General features: G+C 44.1%; 1 protein-coding gene across 7 annotated transcripts in view; it reads right to left on the reverse strand.

Moving 5' to 3' along the window:
- The window catches only part of LOC142464211 (NEDD4-binding protein 2-like), a 91303-nt gene that overhangs the window by 8581 nt on the left and 60964 nt on the right, over positions 1-21758 (reverse strand). For 5 of the 7 annotated variants that reach the window (XR_012787621.1, XM_075567623.1, XM_075567581.1 and 2 more), the window contains 3 exons: positions 15501-15683; positions 3620-3788; positions 161-284 (listed from right to left, as the gene is read on the reverse strand). Coding sequence is in view for 6 of the 7 variants with exons in the window: in XM_075567623.1 (XP_075423738.1) it covers positions 161-284; positions 3620-3788; positions 15501-15683 (476 nt within the window). In the remaining variant the exon portion in view is untranslated. Of the gene's footprint in view, positions 1-160; positions 285-3619; positions 3789-15500; positions 15684-21758 lie in introns of those variants that run through there. The other 2 variants (XM_075567613.1, XM_075567631.1) reach the window with 2 other exon arrangements.

Below are 21758 nucleotides of genomic sequence, written 5' to 3' on the forward strand. Positions count from 1 at the left end.
ACCATATACTGTACTGCTCATTAGTGCTTATTGACTCCCAACCCCTCCCCCCGTCTCTTTTTTATATGTTGGCGCCTGTACCCCCATTTTCTGGCTCAGTTGATATTAGTAGCACTATATATATCTTATAGTTTAATAATAATAACAAGTCTAAGCTCACCTGAAGTCGTGGTTGGTGAGGTAGTCAATGACAGCTGGTTTAATGCGAGCAACTCCTCCTTGGCTATGGTTTCCTCTTCCCGTAATCACAGATAGATACGACTTACCACCACTCTGCTTAAACTCTGACAAGAGGAATGGCAACAGTTACAGCATATGTCTGGAGCAGGGTCAGTACCCTATAATGACGCAATTCCTTTGCAGCGAGAGGGAACCGCTCAAACATCTGTTACTTTTACTATGTGCTAAAAACTGAATTCACTTACAGATTTTGTGAAATTATAATGGGTGGGAGCCCCTCAGTTCTAAATGTACAAATACATACTACAAAACTTAAGCCAGGTAGATGTGGGATCCTCTGGAGCTGAACCGTACTATTTTTTAGCTCAGGGAACAGCCTAGTTCCCAAGATATAGTTTTAGTTGCTGGTTCACTTCCTGGATGTGCCAAGATGGTGCTCCCAGTCATCCAGTAGGAAGCTGCAATGTCATCCCCGATGAGATTTTGGCTTCTTATTGGCCTGCGAAATTTGGTGGCCATATTTCTTTCTCGAATTGAAGCTTAAAAAAACAAAACAAAAAACTGGCAACTAAACCGGTAAGTATCCAGGGAACCAGGGGGCATCTTAACAAACAAAACAGCTTGGATCAATTTCTGTAGAATTCAATATGGAAAGAAAAGGAGTAGGTGGAATTGCTGCGTTCAGTGTCTGCATCCTTAATGCAGTTTCCAGTAGCAACACCATAAATGACAAGTTCATTGCCAAGGGATTTGCTAATTCCCATTCCTTCCCAATCCAAGGAATACCATTATAAAGATATATTTAGAACTAAGTGGGATATCAGAGTGCATATTGGATCCCCTTGGTGTGCTGACTGATGTAAATAATATAACTGTTCTGGACAGCTGATTTAAAAAAAAAAAAAAACTGTATCTTTTTTTTAACTGGTAAGCAGGAAGCCACCTTGAGGTCACCAGGCACTTTGGTTGTTAAGTGGTGTAAGTCATCGGGAAGCGCAAGCCATGGAAAACAGAAAAAAAGTCTGATGGTGCAGTACACGTGATAATTCGTGAGTTAATATATTGATAAAGGTCTGTGTGCAAAATACTCACAAACATATAGTGAGTGCTGTTCACAAAAAGGTATCTTTAAATCTCAGCCCACCAAGGATGATTAACACCAGGAGCTTCTGGAGACCTTATATATAAAAAGAAACGGACATAGTGCAGACTGGAAGGACAATTTATAAAAGCAGGTAAGTGGTAAGGGATACACTCACATGGTAGTAGATTTAAAAAAGCATTTAGATCCTGCGATCTGGATCTCGGCAAACAAAGCGTGTGCTCTCTGCCTCTCCTGTATATCGGCGTGCGTGTCACCGGTGCGTCTCACCGGATCCGGAAACCGGAACTGACGTCATCAGCCTGCAGGGGCTCCACTCGCTTAGGAATCTCTCTGGTCTGGTCTGGTCAGCGTCACTCTACGCGTTTCTCCGCATTCGGTTTCTTCAGGAGTGATTTGCTGACTGGTTCTGGTGGACTTATATACGCTGTGCTACAGACCCATTGGTTTATACTAATTAGATAATCGGTGCTGGCTATAACATAGGTATATCAATTAAGAGATAATACGTATAATTAAATTCATAGTCACACATCAAGACATATGTGTGACTCCAAAAATGCAGAAATTTATTAAAACATGCAGCAATATTAAAAAATATATATATATAATAAAAATATATATATAATAAAAAACATTTAATAAACACAACAAGAAATATACTAATACATTTGACTGACTAATTGTTCATCAAGATTGCTGAGGTACAAGAGGCATTCTAATAGGGAGATATTATATCTCCCTATTCTCCCTGTCTATATTATATCTCCCTATTAGAATGCCTCTTGTACCTCAGCAATCTTGATGAACAATTAGTCAGTCAAATGTATTAGTATATTTCTTGTTGTGTTTATTAAATGTTTTTTATTATATATATATTTTTATTATATATATATATTTTTTAATATTGCTGCATGTATTAATAAATTTCTGCATTTTTGGAGTCACACATATGTCTTGATGTGTGACTATGAATTTAATTATACGTATTATCTCTTAATTGATATACCTATGTTATAGCCAGCACCCGATTATCTAATTAGTATAAACCAATGGGTCTGTAGCACAGCGTATATAAGTCCACCAGAACCAGTCAGCAAATCACTCCTGAAGAAACCGAATGCGGAGAAACGCGTAGAGTGACGCTGACCAGACCAGACCAGAGAGATTCCTAAGCGAGTGGAGCCCCTGCAGGCTGATGACGTCAGTTCCGGTTTCCGGATCCGGTGAGACGCACCGGTGACACGCACGCCGATATACAGGAGAGGCAGAGAGCACACGCTTCGTTTGCCGAGATCCAGATCGCAGGATCTAAATGCTTTTTTAAATCTACTACCATGTGAGTGTATCCCTTACCACTTACCTGCTTTTATAAATTGTCCTTCCAGTCTGCACTATGTCCGTTTCTTTTTATATATAAGGTCTCCAGAAGCTCCTGGTGTTAATCATCCTTGGTGGGCTGAGATTTAAAGATACCTTTTTGTGAACAGCACTCACTATATGTTTGTGAGTATTTTGCACACAGACCTTTATCAATATATTAACTCACGAATTATCACGTGTACTGCACCATCAGACTTTTTTTCTGTTTTCCATGGCTTGCGCTTCCCGATGACTTACACCACTTCTATCTACATGGGATCGTGAGAAGGATCCTCCACTGGGTTATAGCGGCATCCATATTTGTTTGTATTGGTATCACTTTTATATTTTGTATTACACTGTTGATCACACTGTTTATCACATGTAGTATGTTGGGGGTTTAGGCAGGTTGTATTTTATTTGGTTATTCTAGAGCGCCACTATTGATAATTTTGTTTGTATCACTTTGGTTGTTAAAGCATCAGCTCATCATGCAAAAATTATTATTATGCATGATATTATGATTAATATCAATCATTTTAGAGTCTTACAATGGGCTTCACCATCTAAAAAGCTCATGTTGACATTACGGGTACAGACCATCTTATTATAATCCATGTACACAGCAAGAAAGTAAACCCCATTACTAAAACTAGATTTGAATTGCAAGTGTAGATGTTTCAGAACGTAAAAAATAATAATATATAATAATAATAATATATACACTGTATATATATTTATTTATACAAATGTACATCCAAAATCCAAGACGAAATACACTCTATAATGTATACAATATGAACACTGCTTTTATTAGAGGCTCATACATAACTTACAAATGCAACAGCAATTAAAAAAAAACAACAAAGTATTTTACTGGGAATTATATTATTAACATAAAGGAAAAGTAAAAAAAAAATATCTATCCTAGACACTGTTCCTTTAGCGCAAGTAAGTTAGTTGGCTGGTTCCTACCTTCCGATTTGTCCTGAAGCACCTGACGAAAGTGTTTCATAGCTTCATCAACATGGAGCCCATGTAAATCTAATATATTCTCTGGCAGCAGAAACTCATTCACTCTCTGGAAGATCTGCATCGCTGCTCTGTGATTTGACGCTTTCATCTTTTGCCAATAGAGATATGACTAAAAATAAAATCAGAATTTATATGAAACTCGTCCATTTATTGGTGCTGTCCCAATGTGCCCTATGTTTAATTCAATACAACTATCACTGGTCATTGAAAAACAGTAAAATGTTATAAATGTTGACATGCAAGTTGTTATAGTATGTTAGTATGTTATGTCTTATTTTTTCCTTCACAGCATGTAGAGCACCCTTTCATGGCATTCACTGGGAAGCCATTAGCACATACGTGTTTCGATACCTCAGAAAGTGACAGGAGTGTAACAAATAAAGACATTACATTTTAGGAATATAATTTCTATGCATTTGTACCCAACTGAAGTCCTTGTTCTCAAACAACAAAGGACGCACAGAACATAGTACATAACTAAGTGTTTATAGCAAACATAATCAAAGTGACGAGTTTTTTTTATGATGACTGGCAGAAAGACCCTGTTTACTCTTATATTTACTGAATGCAAACTTGCCATTGTTGCTAGACTCTTTGAAAGATGAGACAATACTATTCCTATATTTCACAGAAATTGACAAGCGATCTCACTAAACGTTTAGTGCAGAATTGGAATTTACAAATGAGATTAACTTCAAAAATCCCCTCAAAATATTCAAAATTCCTCTAATCCATGTGTGTATGGCGCTTCTCTGCATGTCCCTTGATCTCGGGTTTTGAAAACGTTTCATTATTTTCAATTAGTTATAGTGTGTTGATTTTATGATACTGAAACTTGTCTCTCCTCCCCATAACTTTCCCCCTCTCATCACTGTCTCGATGCAATCTCCTCCTGTATGTCCCAGCATTATCAGACACTTAACATGTCCAAAACAGAACTAACACTTTCCCCCTTCCACTGCCATCCTACACCTAAACTCTCCTTCACTGTCAATACCACCACAATCTCATCAACACCCCAAGCCCGCTGCCTAGGAGTCACCTTTGACTCTGCCCTCTCCTTCATTCCTCATTCACTTCATCACCAATTCCTGCTGTCTCCACCTCCGAAATATCGCAGGACACACCCTTTTCTCACTCATGACGGAACTAAAATCCCAATTCACTCATCCAGTCCTGTCTTGACTACTACAACAAAAAAGGGATGTAACCGGGCACTCTTAAGTGACTGTGATCTCTAAAACTAAATTACTGATATAAAATATCAAGTGAAAACATAACCTGTGAAGTTAGTAAATGCAAACGTGATTCATTTGTGCCAAGTGACAAAGACTAATGTATTCTTAAAGTGTGACCTATATTTAAATATCAACCATCACCCGTGGGTGTGAAAGTGATAAGGTACAAAGTGTTTCAAACAGCAGCTCAAATAACCCTTTGTGGACCGTCCTTTAGCCCCGAAAAAGCCGCTGGAATATCCAAAGATGAGGAGTGCTTGTGGATCACGTGTAGATATATGTGAAAGATAAAAACGAATAATAGTGTATCCAGTTCGTCAAAGTATAAAAAAATGAAAAAAATGTTCTAATCCCAATCACATACAGTATGGTAATAGTAGGGTAAGCAGATCGGAGATACACCTCTCCCCGATAAGAGCTCTTTGGTCAATGCAGCTCTAGGTAGTCAACGTCCGTCTTCTATGATATAACTCCAGTGTAGTAGGAGAGAGAAATATACGCACAATAGTGTAGTATGATATATATATATATATATATATATATATATGAGAAAAAGAGAGGAGAGAGCGCACGCCCCATAGCGTAAAATAGTAAATTTAATGAGGGGAGGGGGAGAGGGGGATAAAAATGCACTTACAAAAGTACAAATAAAACAGGCATTGCGTGATATAATCACCACCATCCGGTTACTTGTCTCTGTCCTTATGGTGAAATCCGCTCTCAATGCAGGATGGGCAACGTCCCTGCAGAAGTCTCCAGCAGATTTCCAGGGCCAGTAGAAGTGAATCGTTGATTTGAGAGTCCAAGAAGGTTAACTCTGAAATGCCAGGCCTCTGTAACACCAGTGCATGGATCGGTCCACACCAGCGCTCTATGATGACGTAGTGTCAATGCGTCCTACGTGATGACGCTTCCCTGACACGTTTCGTCACTCTCGGGCAACTTTCTCAAAGGGCAGTATGGAGAGGAGGTGCGGCTTGCATTTAAATACACAATCTGATGCTATTGATTGAAAAGCACGCCTCTCCTCAGCTGGAAGGTGCTAAGCGCTGATTATAATGTTATCAACAGTCAAATATAAAAAACAAAATATGCCTTGTTGTAATATTAACCACTTGAATTGGAGAAGATAGACTAAAAGGATTAAACCATAGATACTGAGGATACTCAACCTTGGAAAAGTTATAAACATCTTATAAATTAATTGAATTAATTGTAATAATGACTCTATAAGCTGAAAATATATAAAAAATATATAAAAATGCAGACAAACCCATTACCCCTAATAAATCACATATAAAACATATTACATGTAATAAATGAAGATATACATTAAACATTTACAGATATATTAACTGTTACATAAAACCTAAATAGTCTAAATAGAGAAATGAATAAATAAACATTAAATCTAAGTGATATACTAATCGATCTGTATTAGATGATAAATATGTCAAATGGGGTATGAAGAGTATAATTATACATAAACAAGTCATATAAATTGGGAGTGACCATGCCACGAACAAAGCAAGGTGTCAGGAGGGGAGTGTGTTGATATCCACATGAACCTTGGTGTTGAATAAATGTAACAGTGATAATAACACCTGTGATATGATAATGGTCTATTAATCATTATAAAATATTAATGGTGTGTTGATTATTGTAAAATATAATAAATTGAGTGCAACTGTGTATTAAATAATAATTGGACAACTATAATAAAAGAATAAATAAAGATTATTATTATATTAAGTGTATATCCCAATTTGCAAAAAACACAATAACTCAAATCAATAAAACCAAATACCAAATGATGAATGTGTACATGTGTTCATGAATAACTATTAAGTATAAGTATAAGGCTACAAATAGTGATGATATATATGTGAATGTTTGCATAATGTGGTGGATCAACAAATTGAGGGCCCAAATACATGTATTGAAGATAATGTAACCACAATATCTAATATGACTATTACTAGAACTGGAGTCCCAGCCAAGAGGAGAGATGGCGGAGAGACCCAGACAATGGATGACAAACAGCAGCAGAGAAAGTGAGGACAGGAAGCAAAGTCCAGGACCCATTAGACAAATGTACTGACATCTAAGCATTCATTGAGTCCACTCGGGCTAAGAGTGCCCAACTGGTGGATCCAGAATGTTTCCCGCCTGCAGAGGCTCTTGAAACGATCTCCCCCCCAGAGCAATATATATATTGCACATCAAAAGGTGGTTACAATGCTCACTCACATTTTCACAAAGTATAAAATACGTTTGAGAGGACTTCTAGTTCCATAAGGTCTTTACCGGTTTCTCTGCGCCTCGGTGCTTCTGCAATCGTCACTGCTTCCGCAATCGTCACTGCTGGTGACATCAGTGGTTCTGGTGGATGAAGTGGTTGAGGCATCTGCAATCAATTCAGCTGCCAGTAGTTGGATACGGAGTCCTCGGGGGCACGATTCAACGCGTTTCTTTCTTGAGAATGATTTTTGTGAAACGCGTTGAATCGTGCCCCCGAGTACTCCAATCAGGATCAAGGTATACAGCGCTGCAGTGCCATTTGTGAGTGAGGGGATTTTTGTCTGAGAGTCTGCTGCGTGTCTCCCTAGGAAGCCTGTCTCCCTAGGAAGTTAGGCCACAAACTTCAAATGGTATAAGAGCAGCATCACATTAGTACAAAGGTTAGCGCTACTCCCAACTCAGCAAGGGACCCACCGGTACACCAATAGTTGGAGGACACACAGGGTACCCTTGTATGGTCGAGACTGTCACTGAGACTCCAGGGCTGGAGACAGTGGTATGGTATTGCTATGTGCAGGAGCAAATTTAATGTTCATGTAATTAATGTTCTAGTGTATATATTTTATTAATTGTTGGTAAACTTATATATATTGTTCATATGTGCGTGTTTATTGTGTTAGCATATAGTTTTTTTGGGAGGGATTATCCTTGTTCTTATGTAGGGCCCCTGTCAAGTGGAGGCACCACCAAACTCGTTACCCAAATCTCTCTTTCAGCGAGTCAAGTCCCTGTCAAGTGGGCACCAGGTGTACCTTTCCCCGCCACCATGGGAATACTTGGATAAGAGGTGCTTCACGTACATAACTCTGTACTCCCATTGTACCATGCTGCAGAATATGTTCGGAATATGTTGGCACTTTCCAAATAAACAACAATAATCAGGGCTGCCGACAGGGGGGAACAGCCAGTACAAGTGTCCCAGGCCCGGTGGCGGAGGGGGGCCCAGCAGCCAGACAAAGCAGATGCTGCCAGGCCCTGGCTCTCCCCACATGCAGGCCTCTTCCTCTCTCTCTGTCCCACGCCGGGCCCTCTGACGTCAGCGAGCGATGGGCCTCTCTGACTATGGCGAGCCGGAAGTAAGCTTGGCCCAGTTTCCGGTGCGAGGCGGAATGAGTGGGAGGTTCAGTGTGCGTTGAAGTCAGAGGGCCTGGCGTGGGACAGGGAGAGAAAGAGGCCTGCAGGTGGAGAGAACCAGGCCCAGGCGCAACTGCTCTGTCTGGCCGCCGGCTCTCCGGCAGTCACCGCCCCACCCCTTGGCAGTCACCAGTCTCACCCCCCGGCAGTCACCGATCTCACACCCCGGCAGTCACCGGTTCCCCCTGGCCCCCTCCCCCACCAGTCACCGCCCCCCCTGGCAGTCACCGGTCCCACCCTGGCAGTAGTTACTGATCTCAACCCCTGGCAGTCACCGCCCCCATGGCAGCAGTCACCGGTCTCACCCCCCAGCAGTCAACGGTCCCCCCCGCACCACTACCCCCAGGCAGTCACCAGTCCCCCCCGGCAGTCACCGGCCCCCCTGGCAATCACCGGTCTGACCCCCCGGCGGTCACTGGTCCCCCCGGCAGTCACGGTCTCACCCCCTGGCAGTTGCCGGTCCCCCCTCCCCAGCCCCCCCCCCCCCCTTCCGGAAGTCCCCGGTCCCCTCCACCCCCCTCGGCAGTCACCAGCCCCCCTGGCAGTCACCGGTCTCACCCCCCGGCAGTCAACGGTCCCCCCCCAGCAGTCACCGGTCATCGTCCCCCGGCAGTCACCGGTCCCGTCCCCCCCTGCCCGGCAGTCACCGGGCTCGACCTGACCAGCCCAGAGGTAAGTCTATTTTTTTAATATGTATTTGGGTGGGAGTATTTATATATATATATATATATATATATATATATATATATATATATATATATATATATATATAGTTTTTTTTACATGTATTGGGGGTTTTTAAATATGTATTGGGGGATTTTTTATAAGCATTGGGGTCTTTTTTTATAAGCATTGGGGGTCTTTTTTTAAATATGCACTGGGGGTCTTTTGTTTAGATGCTTTGGGGATCTTTTTTTATATGCATTGGGGGTGTTTAGTTATATGTGTAACACCCCTTCCCTCCTCCTCAGCTAGATATACGTGTTATGGGTGTTATGGTGCTATCTGTTAGGCTCATAAGAGGCCTAAGCCTCCATGCTTGGGGAGCATGGGGTGGCTGGTGCAGCGCCTGCACCTGTGAGGATCCCTGCCTTGGCGGGATAGCCCCTCACGGGAACGGGTATACCTACCTGGTATACCTCCAATAGCCACAATCACAAGAAGTATGTACAACCTATTTCCTGTGGTCCCATAGTCTCATCAGTATAGTATACACAGCCTACAGTAAACGCCCTCCAAAGTACTGAGGGTGCTGTGGGCACCTGAAACCCAATGTCTGTCCGAACAGTCCCACCCAGATATATGTGAGGGCAGCTCTACCCTCCCGGTGTGGTGTTGGTGCACATGATGGTACCTTCCTGGCTTTCTCAGGTAAACCAGGGGCAGGGGCAAGCAGCATACATTTAAAGTAGCATTTTTTAAGCAGAATGCAGTGACGATTATTGGATTACTGGAATGATCTCTTACCGTAACAGACATCTTTTTAATCTCTTTCTAGGTAAAACCAAAATATGATTCTTCTGTCTCACCCTAATCACCCCTTGATGTGTCTATTTGACTGCATTCAACTTGTAACACCTACACAGGACAACACCGTGTTTAAAAGTACCAATTGTGTAAATGTGCCTCACATGTGCTAATTGAGCTTGTTGGGCTGAACTAGCATTTTTTAAGTAGAATGCAGTGTGGAGTTGCACAGGGAGTTCTACAGGAGTGAAACAAGTGGACAACACCTGAATCCTGAATTTTGAACTACGCTGGAAAGGAGGTCATTATCTATCCCAGACTGCACATCTCAGAAGAAAACTTTTGCTGTCATGCTGCCACTAATGTTTTTATTTGCTTTGCCCTCACTTCTTTTCAAAATACACACTTCTTTCTACCAGCCTCATTATGTCTCTAACTCTATTCATATATCTCCATCTTTCCTTCCTTTACTACTTCTCAGTTCACATGAACTCCTTTCTTACCTGTGCCATCTGACACTACACAGCTATACCTCCTGCACTAAAACACACCCCTACAAATCATCCTCACACGTTCTCTTTCTATCCATGCTTCTCCTCCTTGCTTCTGGGGATATCTCTCCCAATCCTGGTCCCTGCCTTATTTCTGTATGCGCTCGCCCTCACCTCCCTCACCTCCCTCATGCAACTTCTATTCCTTCTGGTGTCAACCCCTCTAACCTCTTACCCATCCCCTGTCACCTTCCTCTCTCCCTTTCTCCTGTGCCCTTTGGAATGCATGCTCCCTTTCTAACAAGTTTGTCTCTGTGCATGACTTCTTTATCTCTCACTCTCTGCTCCTATTTGCTATAACTGAGACTTGGCTCACTCAGTCTGACTCTACTCTGGAAGCTGCACTCTCTAATGGTGGCCTTTCTTTCTCCTGATGGCAGGGGTGAAGGCGTTGGGCTCCTGCTCTCCTCTCTCTGCTGTTACCTTACCCTCCTTATTCCTCCCTCTCTTGCTTTTCCCTCCTTTGAGGCTCACACTGTCCAGCCCTTCTCTCCTCTCCCTGTCCACGCCGTGGTCGTCTATCACCCACCTACCTCTACTCATCCCCCTTCTGACTTTCTTTCTCCCTTTGAATCCTGGCTCTTTCTATCTCTCATCAGACTCCCCTGGTCTTCTCCTTGGGGACTCAACTGCCACATTGATGACCGCTCTCTCCCTTGGGATTCCCATTTTCTCTCTCTAACCTCCTCTTTTGGCCTTCAACAGTGAACTGCAGAAACCCGCGCTCTATTAACCTAACAGCTTTTGTTTCCACTTTACGCTCCTCCCTCTCCTCTCTCAGCCCTGCTCCAGACCCTGACAACCTGGTCAGGAACTACAACTCTGCCCTGTCCCCCTCTCTTGATCTACATGCCCCGCTTTCTCTCTTATGCTCTCGCTCTTTGAACCCCAGACCCTGGCTAAATTCCCACACGTGCATGCTATGTTCCTGCACTTGTATAAGGGATCTGTCTGAGCATTCAGGAAGTGACATCATCTGGTCCAAAACTACACAGCCATCCTGCTTCCTGACAAATCCTGCCCTTATTCCCCTGACAGGAAATCAGCCTCTCTTTGGCTCTCATTGCCAGCAGATGCCTCTGGCCTTAAACAGCAGGCAGTTGCTACTGGTCTTTTCTCGTGCAAAGTACTGGATACCTTGTCCTGTCTGAGCTCTACCTTGCCTTTGTTTTGCCTGCTGCCTCTCTTGACCTTGGAACTGAATCTGACCACCTGAAAATCTGAATATTTCGCTGTAATTATTTTACCTGAGGAAAGGGGTTCCCGAAATGTTGTACGCTTAAAACCTTCTGCTAATAAAGCTTATGTTCTCAAGATGTCTAATGACGAGACCTATTCCTGAATAGTATGACTTTAGAAGACTTTCTCCCGGGATGTAATTTCTGAGCAGGAAGAATTTATGGGGGGATACTGCACGTTAGTTAAAGCCAAAAACGCTTTAAATGGTTCGAAGAGCACAGTATTTTTTATACTGCTGCATGATTATTTTGAAGGGTAGTATTTTGAATACAAGATGCAATTTTTAAAGAAGCAATCCATCCAAAGTGTACCAATAGCAGCAATATATTTAATGGGTGCAATCTGGGCGATTGACCCCTCCCCCCTTTTTTCCCCAGCTAACTTCCAATAAATATTTGTTAATTATTTAAAGTTAGGTTGGTGAGCGGAAACTTGAGGGGGTTTGATTTTATGTGAAATTACAGTGTGTGCACACAAAGCCCCCACACGTTGTTTCTTCTCTCCTGATCTTCCATGGTTCTCGGACGAGGGTACATAAAATACTTGCTTGACAAATCATCTCCTAAGAAATGCAATTTGCATTAAACAGACAAATATTTCCTTTTACTATGGTTTGATTTGCTTGAGGAATGCAATTAGAGAGCAATTATAAATAAGTATAACTAGGAACCACACTGGTCATGGATTACAGATTCACTGTAGGGTTCTGGTAATTACATAAAGAGAGTTACATACAAATAAGGATAAACATGCACAGATACAGAAGGTAATGAGGGCCCTGCTCGTGAGCGTTTATAATCGACGAAAGAGGGACAATGTTGAAACAAAAAGGTAAAGTGGCTGCTCATTGTGGGATGGAGTATAGCTCAGGGTGGAGTCTGGTCCAGCCCGACAGCTGATCCCATTAAGTTTAGAGGGTGGGGATATTACAAAGCAGAGAGATTAGTCCAAGCACACAGCTGGTCCCAATGGGATTGGAGGCAGGGTATGGGGTTGATTGTTAGGACTATGCCCAGTGGTGGATTTCCCGTTAGGCCCGTGCAGCAATTTTTTTTTCTCCCATATACAGAGGTCCCGTTCTTTTCCCCAATTATTGCAGGTGGAGAGCGTGGGGCCTCTGTAAACATCCTTTACCTTCTCCGTCACGCCAACGCCCTTTTTCTGTATCATTGCAGAGTCAAATGACGCTACAACATCACATGGCGACATGTTGCCATGTTAACACGTCGTCACGTGATGCTGCTGTGTCATTTGACACCACAGCGCTGCAGAAGTAGAGCGACGCTGCAGGAGGCGGTGGCCGGGGCGGCAAAAAGGTAAGGACAGCGGCGTATGGGCGGCAAGATTTTAAATCCGCCACAGAGTATGCCAGATTGGCTTCCTTGAAATGGTGAGTGTTCCGGGAATTTTCAAATTTCTGAAAGTTGGGGGAGAGTGACAGTACGTGGTAGGGAATTCCAGAGAGAGGGGAAGCATGGGAGGGGAAGTTGTAGGCATGAGTGAGTCTTAATAAGGCACGTCATGGGCAGAACATAGGGGCGTTTAAGAATTATCATTTATTCGTAAAGTGCCAACAGATTCTGTGTATATTTGGGGCTGAGACTCATTGAGAGCTTTGCAAGTCAGGTTACTAGGGTTTGAATCAAGAGAATATGGGAAACCAGTTTAGGGATTTGCGAAGTAGAGCACCAGAAGTGGAGCTGTGTTTGAGGTGCACGAATCTGGCAGCACCATTTTGGATGAATTGGAGTTGGGATAGGAGAACAAGTGGAATTCCAACTAGGAGAAGGTTACAGTAGTCAAGGCAAGACAGGATCAGTGAGTGAATTAGGATTTCAGTTGCATCGGGGGTGCAAAATGGTGTATCCTGGCAATGCTTCAGAGGTGGAGATAGCAGGACTTTGTGAGGGACTCAATGTGAGGAATATCAGTCAAAGATGACCACTACACAGTGGGCTTGAGGTATTTATAAGATTGTGGTGTTGTTGACAGTGAGGGAGAGTTTGGGTATAGGGATGGCAATGGGGTGGAGAATGTTCAGGAGAAGGGTGTGATCAAAAGTGTCAAAGGCAGAAGAGAGGTCTACGAGAATTAGTAAGGAGAAATTGCCTTTAGACATAACTATGAGTAGGTCATTGGCCACTTTTGTTAGTGCTGTTTCAGTGGAGGGTACTGCAGAAACCAAATTGCAAAGAGTCAAGCAGGAAATTGGAGAGAAATTGAGTTAAGTGGTTGTATACAAGTCTCAAGTAGCCTAAAGGCAAAGGGGGGAGGAGAGCGCGGGTGGTAATTGAAGAGGAACGCTGCGTTAAGAGAGAGTTTCTTTAGAATGGGCGCGATGAGTGCATGTTTAAAATAAGATAGGAGTGTGCCAGAGGAGGTGATGAGGAAATACAATCAAGGGTGCAGGTTGCAGGAAGAGCTGATGAGGAGCGCAGAGACCTCATCCTCAGTCACAGGGGAAAATTAGTTGAGGGTGGATTTAGGTGTGCGAGGGGACGTAGGTGTGGAGCTTGACATGGTGAGGACATATCTAACTTAATCTCGTCTGTGAAGTAGGTGGTGAGGTCTCAGGTCATGAGGGTAGAAAGGGGTGCAGATGTAGTTGGGCAGAGAAGGGAGTTAAAGTTGCTGTTGTATAGCGAGGTTGTTAATTTTAGAAAATTGGAGGGGTCTAGAGCATGTAGGTTTTTGTATGTGCGTGTGGAAGTAGGTGTTGTGGAGGGCAGAAACGGTAGAGTCAGGCTAAAGGTTAGAAAGTGGTGATCAGAGAGGGAAGGGCGTGTTAGGCCCGTTCTATAGTGCCTGCGCTTGCTGCGCCGTACGTGCGCGGCATGTATAGTTGGCTGACGTTAGTCAGACTTTCTATAATGGCGCTGCGCGCACACACGGCAGTGAGAGTGGAACCGGCCGATAGGGGGGAAGATGAGAAAAAGAATGAATTTGCGCCGCTACCGCCGCTGAAAATGTAAGTATATGTGTGTATATATGTGTGTATGTGTGTGTGTGTGTGTGTGTGTGTGTGTATGTATGTATAATGTTATTAAAAAAATGATTAAAGGATATATTTATTTATTTGAAAACACGCACACACACACACACACACACACACACATATATATTTATACACACACATATACATACATACACACACATGCAGTCATACACTCGGGCACAGTATACACACAAAACGTGTGCAGCACGTGCATGCGCCTTCGCACAGGCACGCGCGCGCACACGGCTGCACGCAGTATATAACAGCCCTTAGAGAAGTTAGAGACAGAGCAGAAGCAGAAGAAAACCAAGTTAAGGGAGTGTCCATTGCAGTGAGTAGGAGAGGTGGTCCATGGGAGGAGATTAAAGAGATACGATAGGCAACTGAAGTGGAATTGTCAATAGGTATGTTAAAGTCTCACAGGGTGATAGCAGGTGTGTCAGAAGACAAGTGAAGAATCCAGACATCATGGAGAACTGTATTTGCCGACATCATGGAGAACTGCACAGAACAAGAATCTTAAAAAATATCCTTCTAATGATACAAATATAGTGCTCAACCTTGGTTGGGAATGTAAATGATCATATTTTGAAGCTCTGTGATCCAGATCAGAATCTTCCCCTTTAACACCTGTGGGTGCCTGTACTCATCAACTGCCCCCATTGTTTATACCCAACTGTGTATATTAAACTGCCAATCAGAATGCATTCTGTTAATGGTTTCATTTCCACTCAAGCCATGCACAAGTTTTATGACATACTGTAGGCCTGCATTGCCCAAATGAAAATGTTTTTAGTAAGGGAGTTAACATCTTGGTTGCCATACTGCTCCCAAACTTCAACAAGAACATGGCTTTATTGTGACAGATCCCTACTTAGAAACACAAAGTTACATACCTGCTGAGCATAATAGGTGGCAACTTGCTTCATACCCCGGTGATGAGCATCCTCTGCTTTCCTCAAGCTTTCCTGTTCCTTCTTATGATAGAGGAAAGCTTCTGCCCTGAAGTCGTCATACTCTGGGTAGTCAATGTCTTGGTAGTATTGCTCATTGAAGATATCTTTGTCTAACTTTGATTTCTTGATGGGTCGCAAAATTAAAATAAAAAACGAAGACACGTCTAATTAGTGGGGGTAGTGGCTTATTATATGTACTTATACAAACGTATATAATTCAGTGGAAGAAGCAGACAAGAAAAAAGTGTGGGATGTCCTACAAAATATCCAAATTTCTGCCTATACAAGGTAACATGAAATTTGAACCAGGTCCATCTCAAAATATGTTTAAGATGTGGGAAACCAAGGGAATAAAAAGTATAGGGCAGCTGGTAGATACAGAACGGGAATGCTTTATGTCATTTGAAGATCTCAGAGTTAAGAAGGAATTCCCACAATCTCACTACTTCCCCTTCATACAGATCATACATTACTGTAAGAGCCTAGAGAACTATAAGAAAGAGATATTAGAAAACAACATGTTTGATAGCTACTTTAGGACTGAAAATAATATTACATATTCGATCTCTGAATTATATGATTGGATCCGAGATAAAGACCATGGCAAGCAATTGCAAAAAGTGGCAGCCAAGTGGAACAAGGACTTCCCAGAAATAACGGAGATTGACTCTTTGCTGGTAGGATTGGGTAGAACCAGGAAAATAATTATAGCAGAGACATGGAGGGAATTACAATTTAAATTACTACATAGAGCATATTATGTGTTTGATATCCAATATAAACAGATAGAAAAGGATCAAAATAAATGCCCGAAATGTCTGCTTATTAAAGCGGATCTAAAACACTGCCTATGGGAATGCCCATGTATATCTGATTTTTGGGACCAGGTTCTAATATATATATACATGACATGACAAAAGTGGTAACTGTGAAGGAACCTCTATCGGTTTTATTTGGGAACATGGAGGGATGGAAAGAAGTTAATGGGGATTCAGGAATCCCAAGGATTGCTGAAATTATACTCCTGGCAGCTAGAAAGTCTATAATGGTGCAATGGGTGAAGTATGACCCTCCAAACTTGGAAACGGTTAAAACAATTCTCACTCATTTAATGACCTTAGATAAAACGGAAACAGAGACCAATAAGGAACAAAAAACTGTGAATTTCTTTACAAAATGGGAACCCTATATTGACTCCCTACCACAAAGTGAAAAAGACCAAATATATCAGGCTTTTGCACACACATCCTGGAGTCTCTTGCGGCAAATTGCACAAGGTCATAGATGAGCAAAACAGAGGGAGAAAAGAACCAGGTTAAACAGGTATCAAGACAGGAGAACAGTATATCTGAACCTAACATCTGTAATATGTGTCTGACTAAAGTTATGTTTTTTACATTCTGTGAGTTAATTATTTAATTTTAAAATTGTGTATTTTTGAGTTATGTTTGAGCATCTGATTTATACCTTTCTTACTTATATATTTCTTTTCTTTTAAGTATAATTTAAATATGGAAAATTGTAAAGATGATTTGAAATCTGTCATGTTTACCAGCAATGGTAGAAAATCAATAAAAAGAACAATGAGAAAAAAAACACATTTATCAAAAGTAAATATGTAATGCAGTTTGAAAAATCCATTACCTATTTAAAATTGAATGCTTTTCCAGGTTAATTCTAATGAATACCTAACTTAACGTGTCATTTTGTTTATAGAATTGTAAGGAATCGGGGAACACATCCTTTGCAACGTGTTCCCTCCTTACCTGCTGCTGCGGCCACTGGTCCTGCCCATGCGCGCACCCCCGCTCTCATTACAGAGCGTGCGCGCGCGCACCCACAGCTCTTCTAGCTGTCTCACGGAACCTGGCTCCGCCTCCCACACGCGACACGCATCTCTCAGCACTATCACCTGCTGCTGCGTCACTCACCTCAGCACTATCACCTGCTGCTGCGTCACTCACCTCAGCACTATCACCTGCTGCTGCGTCACTCACCTCAGCACTATCACCTGCTGCTGCGTCACTCACCTCAGCACTATCACCTGCTGCTGCGTCACTCACCTCAGCACTATCACCTGCTGCTGCGTCACTCACCTCAGCACTATCACCTGCTGCTGCATCACTCACCTCAGCTCTATCACCTGCTGCTGCTTCACTCACCTCAGCACTATCACCTGCTGCTGCGTCACTCACCTCAGCACTATCACCTGCTGCTGCGTCACTCACCTCAGCACTATCACCTGCTGCTGCTTCACTCACCTCAGCACTATCACCTGCTGCTGCGTCACTCACCTCAGCACTATCACCTGCTGCTGCGTCACTCACCTCAGCACTATCACCTGCTACTGCGTCACTCACCTCAGCTCTATCACCTGCTGCTGGTTCACTTCATTGACTCATTCAGAAAGCGGAAACCAGCACAAGCTGTCAGGAAAAAGTTTCTTTTACCGTGGGAGCTGGCAAACACTTTCATGGCCAATTCGCCACTTATGGCGATTGGCAACAGGGTTGCCCACCTCGGCTCTAGAGGTTCCACGTAAACAGTGAGTGATTATTTGTACAGTAAAATATTAAATTCAGAGGTGGACATTTTTAAGAGTCCCTTAATGTATTTACTTCAGCATCTCGAAAAAAGAGGATAAAAAAATAAATCTGTAACCATTTTTTGAAGAATAAAGGCAAATAGATATTTAAATATAACAACAACAAAAAAGAATCCCAAATAGGAGCACACAGGTATACAAAATGTATAACAAAGTTTATTAAGATATAAAATAAAGCTGTGATATATGAATGAAATCAACTTCGTTTTGACGCAAAAAAAATTTAAACTAACTTTGCTATAAAATGTCTGTGTTTAATTGTATTGCCACCACTCCCAGAAGAAGACCGTTGTCGAAACGCGTACGTGTGGGAGCTTGGATGGGGCACCCCTCTCTTATCCTCCTGGCATCAGGGACCGCTTACAAGACTCACCAATTATCCAAATCTGGTGATGTATTGGATTGTGTGACATACATGGACTTTCAGCTCTACAGGAATTGTATTTCTTTTTTGGAGTAGTACCAGCTCTTTCATTTGCAGCACACTATGCTGTTTCTCCTGTATGCTTGAACTGTGTTTACTCTATTCATGTTGGTCTATTTATATATAGGCCTCAGTTACATGTTATGCACCATCGGCGTGCTCCCAACTCACCGGCACCACTACGGGTCCCCCCGCTCTGTGCACATCAGCCTCCCTCCATGCCGCCTGACCGCCGCCGCACTAAGGCGCGCGCACGCAGGCAAGATCTAAATAGTGCCGGCTCTTGGCGCGTACCCAGCCACTTGCAAGGAGGTGCGGCCACGCACACGGGATCACGCTCCAGTCTCTTAAAGGCACAACGTCCCGGTCGGCGGGCACACGCAATCAGGCGCATGGACACTACACTGCCCTCCCTAGCTCCACCCCAGGGAGCTCCCCTGGACCTGTCTCCTATCACAGCCTCACTCATTCACACACCGCCACATTACTGTTTTGCCATTGGACCCTCTCACCTACATATGCTCAGCTGTGCCACTGGCACTTCGGCTGAGCATAGAACCTGTTGTTGTTCTCATCACTCTCTGCCTCCCCAGTCCTGTCTTGTTTTTCAGTCCTGACCCTGTGTACCGAACCGGCTTCCTCCTCGACTACTGCGAACCTCTGGCACCCGACCTTGGCTTACGGTAATACGACTACTCCTTTCTCTCCGCTCCCGACCTTGGATACGGCAATACGACCACTCCGCTCCCTCCGCACCTGATCTTGGCTTACGGTAATATGACTATGTCCCTCTCTCTTACCCCGGACTTGGCTAACAGTACCTTCTACTACCCGTACCTCTCCTGCCCCGGCCCGGATATCCAGATTATTCTACACTCAAGACATGCCCTCGTGTCTGTGGGAGGCGTAATATCCATTCCCACCTCAGCACCGTGGTCCCGCCTAGTTTGTGGTGAGCACAGCGTGACATTATGCTCAGCCCCACAAACATGGACCCCGCTGAGGTGGAGCAAACCTTGACCTCGCATACCAATTTCTTCACCAGGCTTGAAACTTATCTTGAGCAAAATGATAGGCGGATGGATCTGCTTCAGCAGAGTCTTCACACCTTTACTGTCCAAGCCCGGGCTTCCACGCCAAAACCCTCGCCAATGGTCTCGGCTCCTTCGGCAACTGTCTTCACTTCCTCTCTGTCTACGGTGGAACCCTGAATTCCGACCCCCAACCGCTATGCTAGGGACCCATTGGATGTAGGGGCTTCCTTAGCCAGTGCTTAATTCAATTTGAACTCTCACCATCTCCTTTTGTCTCCTCAAGGTCCAGGGTCGCTTATATCGTTGCTCTCCTCACAGACGAAGCGCTGGCCTGGGCCTCCCCCATTTGGGAACAACCGTCCCACCTCACACAGGACATCGATCTCTTCGCCCGGGAGTTCCGGAGGGTCTTTGATACGCCTGGACAGCAGATGACGACAGCCTCCTCCTCTTCCACATCACCCAGGGAGATCGTCCAGTCGCCAGGTACGCTATGGAGTTCCGTACCATTGTGGCTGAAACGGGGTGGAATAACGAGGCATTATCTTCGGCATTTTGGCAGGGCCTGTCCGAGTCCCTAAAGGATGAGCTTGCGGCGCAGGAACGTCCTACAGACTTAGAGGAACTGATTGCCCTGTGTATCCGGGTGGACCAGCGTCTACAGGAGCGGAAGACAGAGCGTTCTCGCCACCGTCTACGGGTTTCGAGGTCTCCCACTCCACCTTTCGTTCCTCCATCATTCCCTTCCTTGGACACCCCGGAACCAATGCAATTATGAGGGAATAAGCTGTCCTCTGCAGTGAAACAACGCCGGCGCAGTGCAGGTCTCTTTATGTAGTGCGGCAATTCCTGTCATTTGGTGCTCCAGTGTCCCCACAAGCCGGGAAACGCCAAATCCCAATGAGATCCCAGGGAGTCTCGTTGGGAACACTGACCCTCTCCCTCATCGTCAAGGATGCCCTTCCCACCAGGATCCTGCTGCCAGTGACGCTGTCTGGAGAGGGGTTTCACACCAAAGCACTGGCATTGGTGGACTCCGGCTCCGGCGGCAACTTTATCAACCAGGCCTTCGCGGAACGAAACAACATCCCACTTACCCACAAGAGAATTCCGGTTGGTCTGGAGGCCATTGATGGTAGACCATTGATGGTAGACCATTGCAACCAGCCTTTATTGCGCTGCAGACTGTTCCGCTCCAACTGAAAGTCAGTGGGGATCATAAGGAGAAGATTAGCCTCAACGTGATTCACACCCCCTCTGTGGAGCTGATCTTGGGTCTCCCTTGGCTCCAACTTCATAATCCCCTCTTCGATTGGACAAACCAGGAGCCTGCCCAGTGGAGCACCCAATGTGACAGGACCTGTATCTTGCCATCCCAGAGGGTGGGAGGTTTGCGTGCTATGCCTGCAGTATATCAGGATTATCATGATGTCTTCTACAAGGTGCGTTCCGAGGCTCTACCACCGCATCGTCCTTTCGATTGTCCCATCGACCTCCTGCCCGGGGCAGTTCTTCCCAGGGGACGATCCTATCCACTTTCACTTCGAGAGACGAAGGCCGTGAATGACTACATTCAGGAGAATTTGGAGAGGGGCTTCATCCGAAAATCGTCCTCCCCAGTCGGCGCTGGCTTCTTCTTTGTAAAGAAAAAGGACGGGTCACTTTGCCCTTGCATTGACTATCATGGTCTGAACAAGATCACGTGGAAGAATCGTTACCCCTTACCTTTGATTACCGAGCTCTTCGACCGCCTTCAAGGCGCAACCATTTTTTCTAAATTAGACTTGCGGGGGGCCTCCAACTTGGTAAGGATACGCGAGGGAGACGAGTGGAAGACTGTATTTCACACCCACGATGGCCATTATGAATATCTGGTCATGCCATTCGGCTTGTGCAACGTGCCTGCTGTCTTTCAGAATTTCGTCAACGAGATATTCCGCGACATCCTTAACAAATTCCTCATTGTCTACTTGGATGATATCTTGATCTTTTCGAAGTCTGCACAAGAACACGTTAGCCATGTCCAGCAGGTACTTTTACGCCTCCGGGAGAACCGTCTGTTTGCAAAACTGGAGAAATGCCAATCACGGCATTAACCAAGCTCCAATCATGGCACTAACCAAGAAAGGTGCAGA

This window comes from Ascaphus truei, chromosome 1 (genome assembly GCF_040206685.1).
Source record: "Ascaphus truei isolate aAscTru1 chromosome 1, aAscTru1.hap1, whole genome shotgun sequence".
NCBI lineage: Eukaryota > Metazoa > Chordata > Amphibia > Anura > Ascaphidae > Ascaphus > Ascaphus truei.